This window comes from Pelophylax lessonae (genome assembly GCF_965119305.1).
Source record: "Pelophylax lessonae genome assembly, chromosome: 7".
In the NCBI taxonomy this organism is placed as follows: Eukaryota; Metazoa; Chordata; class Amphibia; order Anura; family Ranidae; genus Pelophylax; species Pelophylax lessonae.
Window position 1 is genome coordinate 79,263,482 of NC_138774.1, and position 25,991 is coordinate 79,289,472.

The window sequence follows — 25,991 nt, forward strand, 5'->3', positions numbered from 1 at the left end:
TAGTGGTAATGGTGTTTTATGTAAAAAATAAATTTTATTACAAAGATAATAAGACAAAAAAAACACACATATATAACATGTAAAGACAGAACCATAGGGTGGCTAACCCAAAAATGACCACATCATGTAAATAGAGTACATAATAGCAAAACAGACAAATGCCGTAGAAATAGATACACCCGACGCGTTTCTGGAAGTTATCCGTCTTCAGGGGTGTTGTACATTATTGTGTGGAGTATATAGTACCTATGGTGATGTTTAGGTCAATTATACATAGCCCAAAATTAAAAACATATGTACACAGGTCCGGTCTCTGGCAGGTTTCGAAGGTGGTGCATCATGATCCCAAACGCAGCAAGGGGGGTGGCACAGGCAGGCAAGACACAAGGCCAGAGATGTTAATGGGTGCTAAACTCTATTGAATAGCAAAACAGCCAAGGCCAGAAGGGGAATCCACAGAGAAAGGGAACAAACAAGGAAACATCAGAGATGTCAAATCATTTGTAAGATGCAGGGCGAAACCACGCCCGGCTATTATGTACTCTATTTACATGATGTGGTGATTTTTCGGTTAGCCACCCTATGGTTCTGTCTTTACATGTTATATATATATGTGTTTTTTTGTCTTATTATCTTTGTAATAAAATTTATTTTTTACATAAAACACCATTACCACTATTTTTTCACTGCTATTTTAGCAGCAAATGATTGTCTAAGACCTTAAAAGTCCCATTGGGGGTTCTCCTTTGGCCACTTTAGTGAGTTGCAACCATTTAGTCAGGCCTGATCTATATGCTCTGCCGCTGCTAGTCTCCTGGATAGCTTCTTCTGTATCCAGCAGAGATGTATAGTAACGAAGTAGAACTACTTAAGTACTGTACTTAAGTACCGAAATGCGGTATCTGTACTTTCCTAAAGTAGAATTTTTTTCTCCTACTTCTACTTTTACTTCACTACATTTTTTCGATGATTTCGATACTTCTACTCAAGTATTTTTTTTTTGTGCTGCATAGTTACTCGTTACTTTTAAAAAAATTACCACTGCCAGAACAGTAGATGGCAGGTTGCATAAAGCTCAAAAAAATGTGTATAATGTTATTTGTAAATCAGCGCATACGAAAATAAAGGCTGTGTATAATAAAAGCTGCTATACCAAATCTTTCCAATAAAAAGAAAATATGAAACAAACAAATAAATGGTGCTACAGCGCTTAAAGTGCATCAAGAAACTACTAACAAACACAGGTTAATCATTTGAATAAATCATTTGAAATAATAAAAACAATATGATGTTCAAACTTTTGACTTATTTCTTTAATAACTACATAACACAGTACTTGTACTTCTACTTTCAGTACTTGAGTAGAATTTTTTTTTCAAAACTACTTGTACTTTTTACTTTTAGTACTTAAGTAGCAAATTTTTTGAAAAAACTACTTGCAATACTTAAGTATAAAAAATGTTGAATACTTTAGTACTTCTACTTAAGTAACTTTTTCTGCGAGCACTTCCACTTCTACTCAAGTAATTTTTTGATCGAGCTCTTGTACTTTTACTCAAGTAGAAATTTCGAGTACTTTATACAAGTCTGGTATCCAGGCAACTTGAGAAGTTTCTGGATGATAGGTGTGGAGCTTTGCAGATAGCAGCATGACTATTGATACAACCCCGGCCTATGCCAGAGAGGCAGGCTCTGAAGGACGGCTGGGAGGCTGCATTTATTCTTAGAGCACACAGAGCTCTGGATCTTGTCCCAGAGTGAAGGAGTCAAGCCTGAGGGTGGGACACTGCCATCTCATGCGCAGGCTGCCATGTGGAGGCTTTAGGTGGGTGTCCTGAGGTAGGAATGCAGAGACCTGGGTGCTTAGAAGAAGCTGACTGAGGGGAGCTGTCTTGTATCACTGGAGAGCATTGCTTGGAAGATTGGAAGGAGGCATCCATCTGTCCTTGTGCTTTTGTGAGTACAGACATTGCTGGATCTTAGTGACCTTGTGTTCTAGCTACCCCTCTGTTGCCTAGTTAAAGTCAGCTGTGGGTCTGGTAAAGGGGACACCGGCTGGTGTCCTGAAGAGCTCTGTCCAGACACTTTACTGCTTAAAGGGACTTTGCTGTAATGATTCTACTGCTACTACCACCTAAACTACAGAAAGATGAAGTCCTCAGTGTACATAGTTCTTATTCTTGGAGTGTCCCACCACTTCCCTCATCTCTATCCAAGTTCCCAAAAAATAAAACAACATCCCCTGGACTGGTCTTTGGAGAAAGAATGAAGGAGCCTGTTGTGTGCCAGGTTGCAGGGCTGAAGTTGAGAAGACAAGTAATCCCTTTGGCTCCTACAGGAGTAGCATTACAAACGTAATATTTTTAACAATTTTTTTGGTCAAATATAAAAGATAAGGTTGTGCTAAGTAAAACAGATACCCAGTATGTCAATCCTTTAAATTGTATGCGCCTATTAAATGGTGATATACTTTGGCACTCTAAATTTTCCACTGGCAATGCTTTAAAAGCTCCTACAGGTCATCAGTTTAGAGTTAATTGTAAATAATGGGCCTAAAATGATTGCTCTTAGTCTGGTGTGTGCGGCTATATGTAACATGTCTAGTGCAATTGACATTTTCTTGTGAAGGCACCCCCACTGCATGTGCTTACATTCGTATGAGTGTGGATGTGGGGGTGCATAGCTCCCAACTGTCCCTGATTTCGAGGGACTGTCCCTGATTTTGAGGAACTGTTCCTGATTTGGAACAATGTCCTTCTGTCCCTCTTTCCTCCTCATTTGTCCCTCATTTTGGTCAGAGATCCATATAGTTGTATATAAAATGCACTTTTTATCTTTCAAAAACTAGATTCCCAGCGCTAAACCTTTCATTCAATTTATAACTTGCTGCATTTGTAAAGTTCAAAAGCCAATATAAAGCAACAGTAGTGGTAAAAAAAGCACTTTTGGGTTTAACTAATCTTTTTTTTTTTGTATAATTCTCCTTTAAGGGGGGCGTGATAAGGGTGTGTCCAATGCCTACATACTTTTGCTAATAGGTGTCCCTCGTTCCCATCTCAAAAAGTTGGGAGGTATGGGGGTGGGGTTGGTCTAACATTTTTTCGAGGGGAGTTTAAGTGCCTGGAAGTGATTTTCTTTGGTGACAGGTTCTTTATAATCCGACATTAGGGGTCCAAAAGACCCCTGAAGTCTGACCTGCCCTCCAATGAAGCTGATGGAGAACAGATTGTGCTCTGTTAGACGCAAACGCGTCACCAGAAATTGGAAACAAAGTTTCCCGGGTTCTTAGTAAGAAGGGGAGATCAGCATGCGGATGTTCACTGATCTTCCTCCCCTCTACCCGGCAGCACCAACCAGATGTGTGTGAACACGGCTGTAGGTCAGTCTCCCATCTCCACCTGCACTAACATACTGACCAGGTGCTGGTCCTGTCCAACGTGGATTCAAATGAGCAATTTCCAATGGAATTGAGGAAAAAAGGTGATTTTACTGGATATGCGACCAACCATTCCAATTCAGCGTCTGCCCATGGGAGCATGGAGCCAGAAAAATATGGCGGGGTGTGCAGACTTGTCAGGGTATATGGAAGCAATCTATCAGCGGTACAGCTGCTTGATCACTTCCATCTGACAGCTGACAGTTGGCTTGTCAGATTTATATACATTCCTGGATGGAATTGTGTGTAAAAGAGTGACTACACGCAGTGTATCACTGCTGGAGAATACAAGCAGTGCACCGCAGCTGGAGACTACACGCAGTGTATCACTGCTGGAGACTACACGCAGTGTATCACTGCTGGAGACTACACGCAGTGTATCACTGCTGGAGACTACACGCAGTGCACCTCTGCTTGAGGCTACACGCAGTGCACCGCTGCTGGAGACTACATGCAGTGCACCACTTCTAGAGACTACATGCAGTGTATCACTGCTGGAGACTACACGCAGTGCACCGCTGCTAGAGACTAAACGCAGTGTATCACTGCTGGAGACTACACGCAGTGCACCGCTGCTGGGGACTACACGCAGTGCACCGCTGCTAGAGACTACACGCAGTGCACCTCTGCTAGAGGCTACACGCAGTGCACCACTGCTGGAGACTACACGCAGTGTATCACTGCTGGAGACTACACGCAGTGCACCGCTGCTGGGGACTACACGCAGTGCACCACTGCTAGAGACTACACGCAGTGTATCACTGCTGGAGACTACACGCAGTGCACCGCTGCTGGGGACTACACGCAGTGCACCACTGCTAGAGACTACACGCAGTGTATCACTGCTGGAGACTACACGCAGTGCACCGCTGCTGGGGACTACACGCAGTGCACCGCTGCTAGAGACTACAAGAAACCGAGCTGACACACATTGTACAGCCGTGCTCAATTGTTGTCAATATCAGTAAAACAGCTATCTCTCTTCTTGACCTTTTGACTTATATCAAGTGTAGTATTTATTCTTCTCAGTTTTCAGGAACAGAACCCTGTCTTCCTCAGAGATTGAGGGAGGGCACCAGTTAGGAATTCTTGATGTAATAAGGTGGATACTGGGGGAGGGATCCTTTCCTTCCAGAATAATTTTGTCCTGGTGATCAAGCTTGTCTCAGATTTTAGGTAGGCTCTCCCTAATTTCTAATGCTCTATAGTAGGGGTGGGGACTGTCTATCTAGTCAGGGGCTCAGAGGTGCAAGGAACTCCCAGTTGTGTTCCTTCTAGGGGTGGCATCCCATGAGTGCCAGAAAAACACTATGGGTTTGGGACCACACTGAGATTCACTGGCACTTGGTCATGTCACTTATTGCTTTACTTGAAAACAATTCACGGAAAGGCCTTTGGCTAGTCTCAGAGTTGTATAAAGTACTCGAAACCCATACTTGAGTAAAAGTACAAGTGCTCAATCAAAAAGTGACTTGAGTAGAAGTGTAAGTGCTTAATCAAAAAGCGACTTGAGTAGAAGTACTAAAGTATTCAACATTTTTTGTACTTAAGTATTGCAAGTAGTTTTTTTTTTAAATTTTGCTACTCAAGTACTGAAAGTAAAAGTACCAGTAGTTTTGAAAAAAAAAAGAAAGAAGTCAAAAGTTTGAACATCATATTGTTTTTTATTATTTCGAATGCAGCTTTCATTCATACATACAGTAGCATTTATTTTCGTATGCGCTGATAATACACATGTTTTGAGCTTCATGAAAGCTGCCATCTACTGTTCTGGCAGTGGTAATTTTTACAATTGTAACGAGTAACTATGCAGCACAAAAAAAAATATCGGAGTAGAAGTATTGAAATCATTGAAAAAATGTAGTGAAGTAAAAGTGGAAGTAGGAGAAAAAAATTCTACTCTAGGAAAGTACAGATACCGCCTTTCGGTACTTAAGTACAGTAGTGAGGTAGTTCTACTTAGTTACTATACATCTCTGGCTAGTCTACAGCAGGTTTTAAACTGGCTGAAAGAGGAGTGCTAACAAAGCTTGACCAAGATCCACTGTTGGGTAACTGTGCTTGCAGGCACAGAGTCTGCTCCTCAGCCTACAGGACCTGCTCTCTGGTTGGTCCCATCAGCTCCACCTCACGTCCCTTCTCAAAAATACCACTCCTTCCACTAATGCAAGGTAAGCTTGGTTCCATATTAACAGTAAAGAAGAGAGCAGTAAAGCCGCAATAGCTAATATGTAAGCTAGGGTGGCTAGACGTCTCTGGACTGAGGACACTGTCCCTGGACCAAGTCTGTCCCCGGTTTTGTCCCTGGTTTTGTCCCCGGATTCAGGGCCTGAATAACATAGACAGGGCATCCCATGCTGGCTAAGAAACAGCCTGGTGGCTCGGATGCCAACGCCCCCTGCTGGACGATCTCACTGCCGCTACTGTTCAGTGGAGGAGAGGGAGAGCCAAAAATTGACTGTGTGAAGGGATGAGACCAAGAGGTGATCAGATTGGGGGGGGGGAAAGGGGTCTGTTTGTACACAGGTGAGGGCAGTGGGGGAGCAGGGGTCAGAGCCGATTGTAGCTGGATGGAGAGATATAGAATTTAGCCGTTGGGGGGTGCTAAGAGGTGGCTGCAGATATAATCTGTGAGAGAAGGGTGCAGTGGTGAGCTATGGATGTGGGGCAGAAGTGTCCTCTGTGCATAGCAAATCTCTGAACCCTGCACTCTATGCCTAACACCCTCCTGTATATTATGTAGTCCTGTGCCCAGTGCTCAGTGTATTATGTAGTCCTGTGCCCAGTGCTCAGTGTATTATGTAGTCCTGTGCCCAGTGCTCTGTGTATTATGCAGTCCTGTACCCAACGCTCTGTGTATTATGCAGTACTGTACCCAGTGCTCTGTGTATTATGCAGTCCTGTGCCCAGCAGTCTGTGTATTATGCAGTCCTTTGCCCAGCGCTCTGTGTATTATGTAGTCCTGAACCCAGCTCTCTGTGTATTATGTAGTCCTGAACCCAACGATCTGTGTATTATGTAGTCCTATGCCCAGTGCTCTGCTTATTATGCAGTCCTAAACCAGGGTGCTATGTATATTATGTAGTCCTGAACCCAGCGCTCTGTGTATTATGTAGTCCTGTGCCAAACGCTCTGTGTATTATGCAGTCCTGTACCCAGTGCTCTGTGTATTATGCAGTCCTGTGCCAAGCGCTCTGTGTATTATGCAGTCCTGTGCCCAGCCCTTTGTGTATTTTGCAGTCCAGTCCTGTACCCAGCGCTCTCTGTATTATGCAGTCCTTTGCCCAGCGCTCTGTGTATTATACAGTCCTTTGCCCAGCCCTCTGTGTATTATGTAGTCCTGTGCCCGGCCCTCTGTGTATTATGTAGTCCTGTGCCCAGCCCTCTGTGTATTGTCCAGACCTGTGCCCAGCCCTCTGTGTTTTATGCAGTCCTGTGCCCAGTGCTCTGTGTATTATGCAGTCCTGTGCCAAGTGCTCTGTGTATTATACAGTCCTTTGCCCAGCCCTCTGTGTATTATGTAGTCCTGTGCCCAGCCCTCTGTGTTTTATGCAGTCCTGTGCCCAGTGCTCTGTGTATTATGCAGTCCTGTGCCAAGTGCTCTGTGTATTATGCAGTCCTGTGCCCAGCCCTCTGTGTATTATGCAGTCCTGTGCCCAGCCCTCTGTGTATTATGTAGTCCTGTGCCCAGCCCTCTGTGTATTGTCCAGACCTGTGCCCAGCCCTCTGTGTATTATGTAGTCCTGTGCCCAGCCCTCTGTGTATTATGCAGTCCTGTGCCCAGCCCTCTGTGTATTATGTAGTCCTGTGCCCAGCCCTCTGTGTATTATGCAATCCTGTACCCAGCGCTCTGTGTTTTATGCAGTTCTGTGCCCAGCGCTCTGTGTATTATGCAGTCCTGTGCCCAGCCCTTTGTGTTTTATGCAGTCCTGTGCCAAGCGCTCTGTGTATTATGTAGTCCTGTGCCCAGCCCTCTGTGTATTATGCAGTCCTGTACCCAGCGCTCTGTGTTTTATGCAGTTCTGTGCCCAGCGCTCTGTGTATTATGCAGTCCTGTGCCCAGCCCTTTGTGTTTTATGCAGTTCTGTGCCCAGCGCTCTGTGTATTATGCAGTCCTGTGCCCAGCCCTTTGTGTTTTATGCAGTTCTGTGCCAAGCGCTCTGTGTATTATGCAGTCCTGTGCCCAGCCCTCTGTGTTTTATGCAGTCCTGTGACAAGCGCTCTGTGTATTATGCAGTCCTGTGCCCAGCGCTCTGTGTATTATGCAGTCCTGTGCCCAGCGCTCTGTGTATTATGCAGTCCTGTGCCATTTGCCAATAAAAAAAAATAATTTGTCCCCGCATTTCATTTTAAAAAATCTGGTCACCTTATTGTAAGCACTAGATCAAGCAGTCGAGCAACACTACTTGTAGGTGCTGGATCGATTAAAAGTGTTGTTGGTAGGTTCCCATCACCCATTCAATTGATTTTGCAATGGAAAGCTGGCTGAAAGCGGTTGAAGTTGCCGGAAAACATTCATGCATGTGGCCAGCATTGCAGTAGAGATCTCTGTCCTTGGTGTCCAAACTGTTCCTCAGGCCAGTGATGGCCTTGACATGTCTCTCTCAGCTCATGCTGACCTTTCACCAACCTATTCATAATAATTCTATCCATATTAGAGAATGGCTGATATTGGTGACCTCACTAAACAAGTGGATTTATGATTTGTTATTTACTAGTGATATAAATAATTTTTGCTTGTTTTTTCAATGATCTAATAATGACTATGGTTGTTTTCTCCCATGCAGTTTGCAAAACTCGTGTGGCTCATGGACCGCGATCACATGAGGTGGGAATTGTGCTCTTTCACTGCTACTTCACATATTTGAAAGTCGTCAGTCTTGTTTTATATTTGTTTTTGTTTTGTCTCTGAATACCACACTGTATAGCAATGCTAAGTCTACCTGTAGGCATGAGATAACGCTAAGTTTTAGTAAATATAAACTGCAGTGCTAAATACCTTTTCTCATCAGCAGTATATAGCAGTCTTGTGACTTCTATTAGTGTCCAGCCGAGCACTGGTTAAAGCTTGTAGGAGGAGTTTTCATTCTCCTTTGACTGTCCTATGAGGCTGCAGGAACCCTGACCCTCTGTCTGGACAGTGCTGATTGGCCCTATGCCAATCACATGCACCCTCCCAAGAAAAATAGAAAAACTCTCCAGCAATACACACCAAACTGAGTATGTGCAGCCTGCCCCAAGGCTCTGTTCTATCAGGAGATGGTTTGGGGATAGTGGAAGAAGGGGAGGATCAGAGAAGACAGGATCAAATAGCCTTTTTACACAATGCAGAGGATTAGCCCCTTAGGTTCCACAGTGAGTATAACAAGTATGCTTTACTTCATATACAGTCAGATTTCTTGCTCAACAGTGATGTTTATGAAAAAAAAAAAAAAAAATTAAAAATAAGTAATGGATAACATCAGGTGATAGCACAGTAAAGAATAACACCAAGAACAAAAACAACAACAGAACTGTGCAAGTGTAACAGCATCATACACAGGGAATAGAAAACCATGTGCAATGATAATCAGCAACGTAATCACTGCGTAGGCATATGAACAGCAAAAAATTAATATTAACTTCAATATCAGTATCAGCGTTAAGTACACGTATCTGAGCTTTGGAGCCATCTATCCCAAATTTTCCCGAATTTAGATGGGCAGCCTCTGTGGGTATACTGCAGGCGGTGATAAGGGAGTACACCACTGACCTCCTTCAGCCACATAGCAAACTCGGGAGGACGATCCCGCATCCACCGTCTGGCAATCAGCTTCCTGGCTATAAACAATGTTTCTTGTAGAAATAGCTTGGTAAACTTATCCATATCCTCGTCAGGGTAAATCCCCAAGAGGCATTGTTTAGGGTTCAATTGTAGGGGGGATCCCATTTTATTGTGAAGGAAGGACACTATTTGCCGCCAGTATCCCTGTACCTCAGGGCACTGCCAGAGTAGATGAAAGAACATGCCTGGTGCCAAGTGGCACATTGGAAACGCCTGATTGAAATCACGCCGGAACCTCACCAGCCGAATAGGGGTAAGGTAGGAGCGGTGAACCATAAACAGCTGCGTAAGTCGGTCAGACAGTTTAGGGGACACCCTCTGGCACGACTCCAGGGCCTCCTCCCACTCTTCGTCCTCCAATCCGCCCACATCAGAATCCCATTGAGTCTTAACCGCTTGCCGACCGCCACACGACTATTTACTGCGGCGGTCAGCCCCTCACAGGCAAAGTGACGTAGGTCTACGTTGCTAGCCTGTGAGGGTCTCGGGAGTGAGCGCGCGCCGCCGGAGGCGCGCTTCCGCTCTCGCGCGGTCACGGACCCCCCGCGCGTGTGACCGGCGGACCCGATCGTCCGCTGGTCACTCGCGATCGTCGGTGGAGAGGGAGAAAGGCAGGCGGCTAATGTAAACAAGCCGCCTGTCATTCTCCCCGTGTAGGAATAGTGATCATACGGTTCTACTATGTAGGACCGTTGATCACTGTTCCTACACCTCAAGCCACAGCCAATCACAGTTAGAATCACGCCCCTAGGGACACACATAACCCCCTCCCTCTAAAAAAAGTTAACCCCTTCACTGCTAGTGTAATTTTACAGTAACAGTGCATATGTATAGCACTGAATACTGTAGAAATGTCACTGGTAACCCCAAAAGTGTCAAAAATGTCAGTCAAGGGTCCGATCTGTCTGCCGCAATGTCGCAGTACCGCAAAACAAAAAGCAGATCACCGCCATTACGCGTTAAAAAAAAACAACAAAAATGACAAAAATCTTTCCCTTTGTTAGTAAACGCAATAACTTTTGCGCAAACCAATAAAAATACGCTTTTTGCGATTTTTTTTTTTTATCAAACATATGTAGCATAAAACAAATTGGCCTAAAATGTTAAATAATTTTGATTTTTATATTTTTTTGGGGGGGAATTTCATATAAAAAAATGTTAAAAATATTGTTATTTTTGCAAAATTGACGCTATTTTTTTGTTTATAGCGCATGATCAAAAAATCGCACATGTGATCAAATACCACCAAAAGAAAGCTCTGTTTGTGGAAAAAAAAAGGACGTCAAATTCGTTTAGGTACAGCGTCGCACGACCGCGCAATTGTCCGTTAAAGTCACGCAGTGCCGAATCGCAAAATAGGCCCTGGTCACAGACGACAATATGCAATTATAGTCCAGACTCGACTATAATGGAACAGCAACTGCATCTAAAAAGACGCAGCCTCTGTTCCAGAATTAGGGTGCTGGCTGTCAACATACTGTAAGTCGTCAAGAGAGATTCATCCATCTACTTGGCGGCCACCCAGGTAGGAACACGGGTCTTGCCGCCAGATATGTCCTTTTAGCGAGTTATGCTGTAGTAACTCTGGTTTCGGTAGCAATAGCAAGTAGACTTTCCCAATAGTGATAATCCAAAGCAGGTATAGCTTTCCTCCACAGACATTAGTCAAGACTGAATGCTGGGGGTGAACTCTTTATTGGACAAGAATACAGGGGTTTTATACACTTGAGAAGTATGTCAGTCACTAAATGAACAATGACCCAAATATTTACACAAAACCTCACACAATGGTTAGATAACGAGGTACAGCAGACACAAGGCTAATCCCATCATAAAGAATCCTCCAAGAGTTAATCAAATTAACCACCAGACATAAACAATAGGTGAATAAAAGAACACAAATACCAATATGTGGAAGACAGGTGGTTGAGCTGATGACATTAGCATCTGCCATGAGTCTGATTGTGTGGAGCAGTCCTTTTTGACAACATACCATCCAGGCCTCCAACATGGCCACCGGGCCCAGAGTTCCAGAGTGTGTGTCCTGGGGAGACATGGACTTGAATCCAAAGTAACATTACTCCAAGGGCCCCACATATAGTGTCTGTCTTTCATTCCCAGTGACTGTAAGTATCGTCACATATGTTGTGTAGGGTGGTATGGAAATCAAGTGATATCTTACCGTGTATGATCACCTGGCCTGCAAATAGTGACATTTTCCAACACATTTGAAAATCTAACTTTGTGATTATCAGCTTCTCCAACTACAATTTAGAATGCATTCATGTCAAAGTATCAGAATGACGGCCAATGAATGTACATTTTTTTTTGAAAGGAAGATCAGCTGTGGCAGCCTTCATAGTTCTCTTGCGATGGGTGCACTCTAATGGGTCAATAATTGGAAGCAATAAGGAACATTATAAAAATGACAGTATTTATCAATTTTCATTGTTTGCACATGGAAACAGCCTCATCTACAAACTGTCTCAAAAGACCTTCAGACTGATGTGAAGCAAACTATATTACATAAAGTTACAACCCTTCTCTCACATGTTGTACAGTAGATAGTAAACATTTATATATCTCCATGCTGTTAGAGTTTTCTAACCGCTCTAGTTCTTTCTTACACAGATGTCCCTGATATTTAACGAGCGAGGGCTGAAGGAGTTGACCCCACCATGTCTTCTTCAGAGCTTCATCAACCACAGCGCCACCCTGTACAAGGTGTTTGTGGTGGGATCACAGCATTTTGTGGTGAAGAGACCATCCATACGGAACTTTCCCCTGGGGGAGACAGGTCTGTGACTGCGTCATGAAAGAGACTTTCAGCATTAGTTGTAGACTTATGCAACACCATGAGCTTCTTTATAATTCGAATATGTCTATGCCATCTTCAGTAAATTCAGGCGTTCATATTATCTTCTAAGCTGAACATACACCGAGCAAATTTCAGTCTGTTCCTGGTCAACTGACTTAAAATTTGCTCCATGGGTAGTCCTGTCGGCACCCATCCACCAAACATCCTTCAATTAAAAAATAGAAGGAGCTTGGCAGAAAATTATTGGCTGAACAACACCTGATGCAGGTACTGTACCAGTATTATGACCGCCAGGGCTGCTGTTAGAGATCACAGGGCCCTATACTTACCTGAAAGGGCCCCTCTCCCCCACCCCCCAGATAATATTACATTATATTTTTTGCTAAAAATACACTAAAATCATTATTATATAACGTATTTACCAGCCCCCTCCATCCTGAAACATCTCCTTGTGTGCCTGCAGCAGCTGCCAGTGGGAGAGGAGAGGAGGGAAGCCGCAGGGAGAAGGGCTGCAGCGGTGTTCCGGCCTCCACCTCCAAAAAATAAAAGTCAGCAGCTGCACATACTGTAGCTGCTGACTTTTAATAATAGGACACTTACCTGTCCTGGAATCCAGCGATGTCGGCACCGCAGCGCATGTTTCCGTCAGCTGTCGGGTGCTGCCACCGCCATTGCTGGTAAGGGAACCCAGCAGTGAAGCCTTGCGGCTGCACGCCTGGGTCCCTTCTGCACATGCGCAAAGCGCGCTGCACTCTCTTACTGGATGAAGGAGGGGGAAGGAGGAGGGGGGCCAAACTTCAGACGTACTTTACCGTGGGGAGGTCTGACGGAAGTGGGGACAGGGTACCTGTCAAAAACAGGTAGCCCCCTCCCCCGAAAGGGGCCAAATTTGGGGGGGGGGGGGGGAGACAGATAAGCGGATACAGATTGAATATTCCCCATTTTCTGATAAATTGGCTAAAATTTAATCTCTGGGTGGCCCTGCCGACATCATCCACCTCAATAGATTCCAACCTGAATAGAGCCAGGTTGAAAATTGTTGGCTGAACAATGACCGCAGCCAACAGATGCAGCCACTGTTCAGGTATTCTGACAGCCATGGGTGTCAACTGTCAGAAAACAATAGCCGGAGATTCATTCATCCATGTTGTTTAGTATAAATGGAGGAACTGGTTAGATTTCTTTTTTGTTCAGCATGCAGGTTGAATGAAAACAAAAATGTTCAAGTGTATGGTCAGCTTTAGTTCTGTTTCTTTTGCATTGCTGCAAAACAACATGATATAAGCAGAAAGTGAAGTGGTACATCTTTGCAGTTCTGATGCGTTCATTTATTTCACTCCTCCTCTTTTATGTTTTCTCATTTCAGATCAGAAGACCATCTTCTTCAACAGCCATGAAGTCTCCAAAGCAGAATCCTGTTCTCACCTCTCTCAGGTGAATTAATTGCACAATTTTTATCTCCATACAATGTTCTCGGAGGAAACTGCAGCGCCGACTAATCAGAATACCCAAACAGCAGCTGCATCTGATTAATCTGACAATTTTCTGTCAGCTCCTTCAATTTTGATTTTAAGGATGTTGGGAAGGAGTGTTCAAGCAGAGTCAACCATTGACATCAGTATCAATATCAGTTTGTGGCCAGCTTTACTGAGGCCTCCTGTTCAATGCTGTATATTCCCCAGCTCACTACTTCCACAGGAAATGTCAGGACTGTGTGTATGTGGGGTGCAGCAAAGTGCAGGGGAAATAATTCACACAGACAGGTGCAATAGAAACTTGTATTAAATTAATGCAGTAACAGTTCACAATAAACCTGAGGAGCAGGCTGCCCAACTGGGTGCTCTCACAGTTTCAAACAAAGTAGATAGTGCCAGTACCAGCCAGACTGACATAGCCGGTAGAAAGGAGCAGAATGCGGCCTGGCCACCTGGTGTGCAGTCAGGAAGATATCCAGATGGGTAGCGACTACATGCTTTCCCTCCTCGTCAGGAACCTATCCCTACCAGGTGGGGTACCTTTCCTGAGCTACCCATTCGTGTAAAGTCAAATCCAGGGCGTAGGTGTTTAAAATGTTCCTTAAATGTCTTGGAGAAGATGATACTGTCATTGAGGTAAATCAGCACAATCTTGAATTTGTATACCCCAAGACATCTTTCCATTAGGTGCTGGAAGGTGCTGGGGGCGTTACTGAGGCCAAGGGGCATGCAAATAAACTCAGTCACAGGGGTGTAATAAAGATGGTCTTCTATTATGGAAGAAAAATAAAAAAATAAAAGTGGTCTTTTCCCTGTTTTTGTCCCATACAGGGACTTGCCAGTAGCCACTGGCCAGGTCCAAGGTTGGGAAGAATTTGGCTTGTCCGAGTGCCAAGAGGGATTCCTCAAGCTGAGGAAGGGTATAGGCATCCCTGTGGATGTATGCATTGAGTTTGCGATAGTCTATCCAGAACTGCAGGTCATCATATTTCTTGCCCACCTGCATAGCGGTCGTGGCCCAGGGATTGTGACTTCGCACAACGCTGGGGGGAATGTGGCGGTACTGCTCCCGTATGAATTAGGTGGTTGATGGCTTCAGTCAACCCATAGTCCTCAGGACTGGTGGCGAACACCAACAGGTGCTTCTCTAGTAGCTGGTGGAGCAGCTGCTCCAATATGGACTAATTTTGGAAGCCATAGCTGCCAGTAAGGGGGCACATACCACTTCCACCCCTGGTTGGGCCTTGGAGATGCAGTGGCGAGGTACAGTGTATAAATCTGCAGGGCGGTGTGCCTGGGCAGCAAGATGGGAGTCGTCCCTAGGTTGACAAGCTGTACCAACACCCTTCCATGGTGAACCTTTGACAGGATGTGGCCCACCAACCACTCTCCAGGCATCATGGGTCTCTTGTGGGTTTCAACAATAAAGGTGGCCCCTTGAAGCTTCCTGTGAGCCCCCACTGGGAGGGACCAGACCACTTCTTGTGAGGGTGCCAAGATTAGCCTTTGTTTTTGGGGAGGGGGGGTGCAAACCACTCCTTCTTGCTCTGGCTGTCTCTGAGTTGCTCTGCATTGGGCCTCGTAAGATTTAAGCACTCTGAGCCATATTACTTGTACACCCCTAAGTGAAAATGTCCAAATTGGGCCCAATTAGCCATTTTCCCTCCCCGCTGTCATGTGACTCATTAGTGTTACAAGGTCTCAGGTGTGAATGGTGAGCAGGCGTGTTAAGTTTGGTTTTATCCCTCTAACTCTCTCATACTGGTCACTGGAAGTTCAACATGGCACCTCATGGCAAAGAACTCTCTGAGCATCTGAAAAAAAAAAACATTGCTAAAGAAGCTGAAAAGGTATTAAAGGTGATGGACTGGCCAAGCATGTCTCCAGACCTAAACCCTATTGGGCATCTGTGGGGCATCCTCAAACGGAAGGTGGTTGAGCGCAAGGTCTCTAACATCCACCAGCTTCATGATGTCGTCATGGAGGAGTGGAAGAGGACTCCAGTGGCAACCTGTGAAGCTCCAGTGAACGCCATGCCCAAGAAGGTTAAGGCAGTGCTGGAAAATAATGATGGCCACACAAAATATTGACACTTTGGGCCCAATTTGGAACTTTTTCACTTAGGGGTGTACTCACGTTTGCTGCCAGCGGGTTTAGACATTAATGGCTGTGTGTTGAGTTGTTTTGAGAGGACAGCAAACTGTTATACAAGCTGTACACTCACTACTTTTCATTGTAGCAAAGTGTCATTTCTTCAGTGTTGTCACATGAAAAGATATAATAAAATAGTTACAAAAATGTGAGGGGTGTACTCACTTTTGTGAGATACTGTATATATTTATCATAGATCAGCCCTCAAATTTTCCACAACACTGGTGAGGCTGCATTGATGGGCACTGATCAGGCTGCACTGATGGGCACTGGTGGGGTTTCACTGATGGGCACTGTTGAGGCGGCACAGATAAGCTTCACTGGTGATGCTGCACTGATAAAATTGTTATTAATATTTATTTTTGTAACTTCTGCATTCATTCAAAAATATTTAACAGTGTAATTTTATGAGATAATTTATGAGGGCGTGTTTAGGGGCGGGGTAGGGTAGGGATTGGGTGGGGCAACTGGTGGCGAGTAACCCTTAAGGCCTGGCTAGTAGCTCAGGACTTTGAATTTTGAGCCCTGTCATAGATAACGCACAGCCACTACAGTTTAGATGCACCAATTAGGTTTTGTATTGTACAAAAGTAGCCAGGTATAAAAAGCAAAGAACGTATTAGATAGAAAATACCGATACCGGCACCACGCCTGTGTGAACCCAGGCTTATCACATCCTGGGTTTACACAAGAGCAGTGCGGGAAACTACATGTGATTCAGACATGAATCACACCGCATTCCTGTTTGAATCACATGTAATTCTTTGCAGTGCAATTTGTGCCCATTCATTTTTGTATAGGCTCAAATCGCATTGCACAGCACGGTATTGGTAATTGGTATCAGTGAGCACTTGAGTACAAGTATCAGTACTCGTGCTTGCTCTTTAAAAAATGGTATCCGTGCTTCGCTAGAGGATACAGTATAGTGTAGTGGGTGTGCTTGCTGTATCTTTGAGATACAGAATTTTTTCTCCAGGCTAGTTATGAAGTAACCTAGAAGTCCTCAGAAATTGCTTGAACCTGTGGCTTGGTAAAATAAAACCTGGTTTTCCCTGTTTGGCATACACAAGCAGAATATCTGAAAACTACTTCTGACTACTACCGTGTTTCCCCGAAAATAAGACAAGGTCTTATAATAATTTTGGCACCAAAAGACATAGTAGGGCTTATTTTTGGGGTAGGTCTTATCGTGTAATGTCTTCTCTCCCTCCCTGCCTAACAGGAATCTGCTGTGTGAACCTAGTAAAAGTGTTTGTAAAATCCTAGAATCCACTCTATTACTGTTCTACACACTGGACATTATGAAAAACAGTAATAGAGTGGATTCTAGGATTTTACAAACACTAAACTAGGGCTTAATTTCAGGGTAGGGCTTATAGTGCAGCTTTCCCCGAAAATATCAGTAGGTTCAGGGTAGGTCTTATTTTCGGGGAAACACGGTATTAATTTTACCTACAAAAAACACACTAAGGCTTATTTTCAAAGGATGTCTTGTCTATATCCCCTGTCTTCCTTACCCCTACCCCATCAGCTCAGGAGTCATCATTATGACATCTTTTATCCCAAAAATAAACCTTAGTTAAAGTCATTGTAAAAATATGTAATCCATTTTGTAAAAAGATTATATAATGTCCAGTGAGTCTCCTTTTGTAACTTTTTTTGTCGAAAATACCTTATTTACAGCGCCGCTGGCTGCTCACGTGATCCTCCAGAGCTCTTCTTCTCCCCTCTGAGCACTGCCCAGGGCAGGGTTGAGATCCTCGCTGACGTCAGCCGGGAGGAGAGAAAAAGATCTCTGGCTGGTCAGGTGGGCCCCCAGCGGTGCTGTAAATAAGGTATTTTCGACAATGAATTTACAAAAGGGCTTATTTTCGGGGTAGAGTTTATATTGCAGCCCTCCCCTTAAATCACGCTAGGTCTTTTTTTTCGGGGAACCTTATTTACAGCACCGCTGGCTGCTCACTTGATCCGCCAGAGCTCTTCTTCTCCCCTCCGAGCACTGCCCAGGGCAGGGTTGAGATCCTCGCTGACGTCAGCCGGGAGGAGAGAAAAAGATCTCTGGCTGGTCAGGTGGGCCCCCAGCGGTGCTGTAAATAAGGTATTTTCAACAATAAATTTACAAAAGGGCTTATTTTCGGGGTAGAGTTTATATTGCAGCCCTCCCCTGAAATCACGCTAGGTCTTTTTTTCGGGGGAAACACAATATATTGAATTTTATTTTAATACATTGGGGTCATATCCTATAAACTGCCCATGGTACAAAGGTACTACAGAGGGTGCTATCTGCAGGCTACTTTAGTTCTGTCTTTTCTATTGTTCCTTTATTCATTTCTAATTGATATATTTGCTTATAGAGGAAGAATCGGGGGCCAAGTACAAGCTATGAGAACCCTGAATCTACAACCCATATTTTAATAGTGATTTTTATACACATTTAAATTTTCTGACCAGGATTGGAACATGGAAATCCAGATTGAATAGCTTGAGCCAACACATAATAATTCAGAATGTGAGGAAGTATGTTTCATAGATGCAATTTCTTCCTTTCCTTCCAGGCACCCCTGTACCCAGATGTGTTGCCTCCATCAAATGACGTGGTCAGACAGGTGGTCCAGGGTCTGCAGGAAGCTTTGGGAATGTCCCTCTTTGGTATAGATTTAATTGTGGACACACAGTCTGGCCGCTGTGCAGTCATTGATGTCAACGCTTTTCCAGGTATGTCTTCTGTTAGTTAACACTTTGCTACTGTCACAGAATCACTGGTTCAAGTTAGAAAACAAAAGCTTAAACCCAAATAGTTTTTCTGAACAGAACTTTACACTTTAAGGGTAAGTTGACCTTTTCACGAAAAATGAAAAGGTCAGCTAACTCCAAATATCCTGGTCACCCATTGCACATAGCAGCCGTGATACCAATTGCTGCTGGTGCAGCATTGGACATTTTGACTGCTATTTACAGTGGGATCCGGACTGGTGGCCAGGTTATTTGGAGTTAGTTCATCTTTTCATTTTTCATGGAAAGGTGAACTTACCCTTTAAGTAATGATAGAATGTAGAATGGATATTAACAACTACTCTAGAGAAACAGCCGGAATATATTTGATGACACATTAGGTGGAAAGTATTTAAAAATTGGTGTAATCTATCTGCAAAATGGAATTTGCAGTAATATTTTCATTGTTGTTAAATTAGCCCCCACGGGGCTTTATAAACTGCAGAAATCATGTTTCTAATGAAACGTTGTAAACCCCATTCAATGAATTTGAGCTAAGCACATATATCTGTAGTGTTTACTTATCTCTCTCCAAAGCTCTAAGTGTCGTTTCTCCCTTGTGCTTCGTTAGTCTGTTATCAGCATGAGTCAATACTGAAAGGTTCTCCAACACATGAGATAACATGGGCTTAAAATTTGAGTTGGGGAGGGAGATAAGCAGGAAGCTTGTCTATTCAGAATACAGCTCTGCGTGTTCCCTATTTCCTCTGTTTATGTGGAGGGCAACGGGGGGGGGGGGGGGGGGGGGATGGTCCCTCGTCCCTTTCCTCCAATCAGCTCTCACACAGTGTCCCCACCCACCCCTATGTGCTGCTGAAAGATGAAGTAGGATTTTTAACACAATCTGCATATTTAAAAGGGTGTAGAAAGGGTAAGATGGCAGATATACAAGTAAATCTTATGTAGGAAGATTTGTATCATCTGAGGCTGTTCTCTTCACTGGGTATATGTGAAGGTTGACATTAACTTTAAAAGTTCATTCCGGACAGATGAAAAAATAAGCTTAGAAATGTATACCAGACACACAGCCTACATTGGCTTCATTTTTTTCAGTCATGTATTGCATTGGTGCACCTGTCCATACCATTCCTTTGTCAGTAATCCTCTTTGTAATGCAAACAAGCTATTCCCAAACACAACCATTTCAGGCTGATCTGCAACCACCAGTCCAATTCAAGCCTGCTTTGAGGCAATGACTGCAGGAAACAGAGAGAGAAGAAGTTGCACAGGGAACATTTTTGAAGCAGACCCACTCACCCCAGTTGAGGGGGGGTTGCCTACAGTTTGGTTCCAGGGGTTACACTGAGCTTGGATTAAGTGACTTGGCCCAGTTGCAGTGTTTCCTGGGCAGCTTTAGGAATACAATGATTATCTTAGTGTGTTTCCTGGAATTGCTGTTACCAGTCCTAAAATATAATAAAAAAGCGCTCAAGCAGATACCTGAAACCTGCTTGTCAAAATAATCGATAGATTCAAAGATACGGGCAGATGAATTACAAAGCCTGACAAATCCTGAAAGACTGAGCTTGGCCTGACTGCCCATCACTTTCAGAGTCAAATAGGGAGCCTCTGGATGAAAGAGTGGAGGAGCCACGCTATAATTTTTCAACAGACTTTTACTTACCTGGTTTTCTCTTTTTCACCCTCTGGATTTAATGACCATAAGTTAACTACTGATTATGTATTTTATTTATCATATGCCGAGTTTTAATTGCCCACTAATATGACAGTCTATATTACAACAACATCTTTACCTGTTAAAGTTAAATGAATGAAAAAGAAAACTTTAGGGCGGCACAGTGGTGTAGTGGTTAGCACATTCACCTAGCAGCAAGAGGGTTGCTGGTTCAAATCCCAACCACGACACTACCTGCCTGGAGTTTGCATGTTCTCCCTGTGCCTGCGTGGGTTTCCTCCCACACTCCAAAGACATGCTGCTAGGTTAATTGGATCCTGTATAAAAAATTGGCCCTACTGTATATGTATGTGAGTTAGGGACCTTAGATTGTAAGCTCCTTGAGGGCAGGGACTGATGTGAATGTGCAATGTATATGTAAAGCGCTGTGTAAATTGGCAGTGCTATATAAGTACCTGAAATAAATAAAAATAAACCCCCAATATCCAACAGCAACTATGGTACCCATGCAAATTAGTTTAAACATGTATTCCTAAATTTCTTTTTCAGGATATGAAGGAGTCCCTGAGTTTTTCTCTGCTTTACTCTCTCATGTGGAGAAACTTCTAGGAAGCAACCAGGAGCAGTCCTCAGTCTTGGAGCTCCCAGCCTCTGTCCCCCAGTGTGAGGAGCACAGTACGGAGAGGAGGTCCTTGCCAGAGCCATGCAAGAGGCGGCTCAGTCCTTCTTCCTATTTTAACATGTACACCCCACCCCTCTCTGCTGATTGTTGACACATACCATGTCCACTTTTGTGGAATTTCCGGTGAACATTTGTGTGTTTGTGGCAATAATGTAGACAAGCATGGAGCTTCTTCTACTGGATTTAAATCATGGGCCTCTGATGGAAAGTCGGTCTTTTTCCCTACAGCAACCAATCAGATACTCCTTCTTAGACTGCACTAGGAGGGCGAAAGGGAGAATTGACGGTTGCTATAGGTAACAAGTGCTTTCCTCCTTCAGATAATTTAAGAGCATAAATAAGGCTAACCTTGGACCGCACATTTCATCTCCCATATTTCATCAAGGACTTTAATGCAGAATTTCTAAGAAAATAGACTTTGACACAATGTGCACTGGAATTCATAGCTTCATTGACACTGGTATTCATTAGCTGAAGAAAGTGGATCCTGAATTTTTCAATTTTATTTAATTCTCACAGCAAAACTTGAATATAATCACAGAAAAGAGACCAGAATTACATATATGGCCATCTATGTACAGTTTTTGGAGGATCCAGTGCTACCTAGGACATTGTTCTCCTCTTCCCTTATTTGACACTGCCGTTCTTCTGCTAATTGTAAATTAAATAAAAAAAAAAACAATATTTCTGTAAAGTATAGCTGTGTGAAGTTAACATATGGAATAGGTTGTAGCTGAAGCAACAATATAACACTTTCCAAAATCCAAGAACTTCTAAACATTCCGTGACTTACTTTGGTACAGCAAATGGACTTCAGAAGGAGGATAGATGAACTCTTCTGCCCTAGATACACAAAAAACAGAATCTGATCTGGAAAAAAGAGCTCAACTATAGAAAAATGATTTGATGTAAAGCTAAATATAATCAATTCATACGCTTAACTCATTTTAATTGCAATAGATGAAAAGATAACATTTTGCAGTACTCAATAGAAATGCACTAGGCTAGGCAATGTGCATTAAATGTGTTAAAAAACAACCCAATGCAACCAGGTTCCAGTTTCTCCTCCTATAAATTGCAGTAAAAACAAAGAATTTTTATATCTGTCATTCTGCTCCACACCATCTATATCATGCAGGTGAAGAGCAATGAGAGCCTTAGCTGAATTATAGGAGTTCATATTTTTCCTGGCTTAGTCTTGCTGAGCTTTGATGTGCTGAGAAGTGGTCACATTCTAGACAATAAGAGGCAAAGGAAACAATACATATTGTCAAACGTATTGGGACACCTGCCTTTACACGCACATGAACTTTAATGGCATCCCAGTCTTAGTCTGTAGGGTTCAATATTGAGTTGGCCCACCCTTTGCAATTATAATAACTTCAACTGTTCTGGGAAGGCTGTCCACAAGGTTTAGGATTGTATCTATGGGAATGTTTGACCATTCTTCCAGAAGCACATCTGTGAGGTCAGGCACTGATGTTGGACGAGAAGGCCTGGCTTGCAGTCTCCACTCTAATTCATCCCCAAGGTGTTCTATTAGGTTGAGGCCAGAACTCTGTGCAGGCCAGTCAAGTTCTTATACCCCAAACTCATCCATATCCTTATGGACCTTGCTTTGTGCTCTGGGCTAAATCATTTGGTGGAGGGGGAATTATGGTGTGGGGTTGTTTTTTAGGGGTTGGGCTTGGTCCCTTAGTTCCAGTGAAGGGAACTCTTAAGGCGCCAGCCTACCAAGACATTTTGGAAAATTTCATGCTTCCAACTTTGTGGGAACAGTTTTAGGATGGCCCCTTCCTGTTCTAATATGACTGAAAGACAAAGCAAGGTCCATAAAGACATGGATGAGCGAGTTTGGGGTAGAGGAACTTGACTGGCCTGCACAGAGTCCTTACCTCAACCCAATGGAACAACTTTGGGATGAATGAGAGTTGACATTACAAGGCAGACCTACTCCTTCAGTGGCTGATCTCACAAATGCGCTTTTGGAAGAATGGTCAAACATTCCCATAGACACTCCTAAACCTTGTGGACAGTCTTCCTAGAAGAGTTGAAGCTGTTATAGCTGCAAAGGGTGGGCAAATGCAATATTGAACCCTACGGACTAAGACAGGGATGCTATTAAAGTTCATGTGCATGAAAAAGCAGGCGTCCCAACACTTTTGACAATATATTATATATATATATATAGTTGCCATTAGGCTAATATAAATATACACAATACATAGTGGAATTCCTCATCAATATACTAACATTGCAAGAAAGCTTTATTTTACAATAGCAACAGATACAGCCTACTGTTGTATAAACGGCATACAGGCCAGCGTAGAAGAATACCAGGGAATCGTGTACATGAATTATCAGACATTGCTCAAGATATGTGCAGGTTATTGGCTGGAAGACGCAGGGTTGAACCTTCATCTGGTTTCTCTCAGCCTCGGTGGATTTCCTGCAGCCGTTCTGCTGCCTTCCTCAGCTCTTCTTCCACTTCATGGATATCCCGCTCCTTAAAGCACAATAGGACAAGGCTTTAAAAATGAACTATGAAAGCTGCCATAGACCTCACTAAGGCCTTTATTTATAATGGAGGGCGGATATCGCTATCTGCTCTCCACTGGACACCACAGTGCTTACTCCATACTGTGCCTGCATTTTAAGTTCCAATCATAGAAGGAAGGCTGTGCTGTCCTATGATGTGCTCTCTGCATAATGCTGGAGAAAACGCTTCTTGATTGGTGGAGACGCCAGGCACATGACTTTGACAGGCCATGTGCCTAATCTTTGCTTCTTCCCTCTTTTTTCCTTTTCATGTAATTGAATGGGGTTTTGAATTACCAAAGCAAGCAACGTGCTAAACATTTGTAGTGCACAGTGTTGTGCTTCATAAATGTGCACATTTTTTTTTTATGTAAACAGTGGTATGGTCTAATCAACCTAAGTCTGACAAATCTTTAAAGCAGATGTACAGCCAAAGCTTATTTTGCTTTAAATCTTCTATGGATCACAGGAGTGCAATACATTCTGCACTCCTGTGATCCCTTTTTAGCAGAGAGCGGTCTGAAGTCCACTCTCTGCTGACATCACAGAGGTTGGTCCAGGCACCGTGTCATCGGGACAATGGAATCGGGACCAACACCAGGCTCAGCCTCTCATTGAGCCTGAGCCGGCCGCTCACCGCCCCTCCACAGCTCAGCACTCCAAAGAGAGAGGAGGGAGCAGAGCAGAGCAGAGAGCTGCTGACTGACAGTCACCAGCTCTCTGCTCGGGTATCTGTCAGAACCCAGCAATCAGGGGTGTTCGATCGCTCGGTTCTCAGTGCAGAGGTGCCGGGGGACCGATGCTGTATCCACCTAGGTAAGTACGAATGGGGGGGGAAAAAAAAGCCATATATCTCTTTTAAATGATTTGAACACACATACTGTATTTGATCTGTGTGATCAGAATAATAAAGAGAGCTAGCTGCTAAAGAGCTTATGTAGCAGTTTTAACATTATTTCTTAACCAATTAGAATTGTGCAGGCTTACTTTTGAAGGATTAACATTTATCTCCATACTTATCATAACTATGGAGTCAGGGTGTTAGTTTGACAGTAGCTGCCCTGTCAACTACCTGACCTGGTACACAGTCTCTGAGATTTGTACATCCTAAGGAGAAGTACAGGCAAAGCTCATTTGTGGATCACAGTAATGCAGTTCTTTCTGAACTCCTGTGACCCGTTTTCCTGCTGAAGCCTGTTGCTGGCTGACGACACAGAGTCAGTCCAGGCTCAGGAAACATCGCAACAATATGGCTGGGATCCACCCGAATGCCTGGACTGGCACCCGGCTCAGCCGTTTAGCGAGCCACTGAGAGTCTGAGCCGGCCAATCACACCCCCTGTACAGCCCAGTGTTCCGGTGAGAACAGGGGGGGCAGAGCAGAGAGCTGGTGACTGAGAGTCACCAGCTCTCTGCTCAGGGAGCTTTGATAACCGAGTGGTCTGCGGTGTTTAGTCACTGGGTTCTCGAGGACTAGGTAAGAATGACTCCAATCAAAAAAAATATATATATACATACTTCTCGTTTAAGGCTCTGTATATACTTGTGCGACTTCAAAGTGGCGTGATTTCCTGTGCGACTCTAATGCACCTTTACAGTCTCTGGCACTCAAGTTGCATCAAAGTCGCATTATAGTAGTGCAGGAACCTTTTTAAAGTCGCTGTAACTTTAAAGTCGCATAGATCTGAACGGGTGCCATTGAAAACAATGGGCTGAGACTTGTCATGTGACTTTATGTGTCAAAAGTCACATGACAAGAAGCAAGTGTGAACATAGCTTTACATTTAAGTACAGCTAGGGTTGCACTTCAGGTGTGTTGTAAGCTGTATTTAAGGGGTGACTTCTAAAGACCGATGCTTAAACATTCAGTTTGAAATCAGCTAAATTTATTCCAGTAACTATAAAAACAAAAGGTGTGCAAATCCTACTGTTTGTTTTTTGTTTAGAAAGCAACCCCAGCCCGATTCTTGCCAGCTTGCTTGAGAGAAGGACCCTTGTGGAAGTAGTGGTCTCTCTCCAGAGGTCTCATCCACTTCCTGCTGAGTCAAACCCCCACCCAACACTGATTGGAAAGTTCTACCTCAGACTCAACAAGAGATGTGTTGGAAGTCTGGAGAGAGACCACAGCTTTCACACACAGAGCAAGGATCCTTTTCTGCAGCATGCTGGCAGGAGATAGGCTTGTTCACTCAGGCTGTGGCTGCTTTCATACAAAAAAAAAACATTGAACACCTTTTGTTTGATGCACCCTAAATGTATTTAGCTACAGTTCCTTGAAAAAGTATTTATACCCCTTGAAATTTTCCACATCTTATCATGTTACAACCAAAAACGTAAATATATTTTATTTGGATTTTATGTAGTAGACCAACACAAAGTGGCACATCATTGTGAAGTGGAAGGAAAATGATAAATGGTTTTCAAAATGTTTTACATATAAATATCTGAAAAGTGTTGCATGTATTGGTAATCAGCCCCCTTCACTCTAAAACCCCTAACTAAAATCTAGTGGAACCAATTGCCTTCAGAAGTCACCTAATTAGTAAAAAGAGTCCACCTGTGTGTAATTGAATCTCAGTATAAATACAGCTGTTCTGTGAAGCCCTCAGAGGTTTGTTAGAGAACCTTAGTGAACAAACAGCATTATGAAGGCCAAGGAA

The 25,991-nt window shown here is 43.6% G+C and overlaps 2 protein-coding genes across 2 annotated transcripts in view; one reads left to right on the top strand and one right to left on the bottom strand.

Annotated features, from left to right (window-relative positions):
* The window catches only part of LOC309560475 (inositol-tetrakisphosphate 1-kinase-like), a 47,244-nt gene extending 25,365 nt beyond the window's left edge, over window positions 1-21,879 (top strand). Inside the window, exons 5-9 of the mRNA XM_082264108.1 lie at window positions 8,224-8,264; window positions 11,892-12,057; window positions 13,445-13,512; window positions 18,260-18,419; window positions 20,662-21,879. Coding sequence (XP_082120234.1) covers window positions 8,224-8,264; window positions 11,892-12,057; window positions 13,445-13,512; window positions 18,260-18,419; window positions 20,662-20,885 — 659 coding nt within the window. The 3' untranslated portion in view covers window positions 20,886-21,879. The remainder of the gene's footprint in view (window positions 1-8,223; window positions 8,265-11,891; window positions 12,058-13,444; window positions 13,513-18,259; window positions 18,420-20,661) is intronic.
* Window positions 21,880-23,034: 1,155 nt separating this feature from the next.
* Window positions 23,035-25,991, bottom strand: part of CCER2 (coiled-coil glutamate rich protein 2) — a 31,977-nt gene continuing 29,020 nt past the window's right edge. Inside the window, exon 6 of the mRNA XM_082262919.1 lies at window positions 23,035-23,300. Within this exon, the coding sequence (XP_082119045.1) occupies window positions 23,226-23,300 (75 nt within the window). The 3' untranslated portion in view covers window positions 23,035-23,225. The remainder of the gene's footprint in view (window positions 23,301-25,991) is intronic.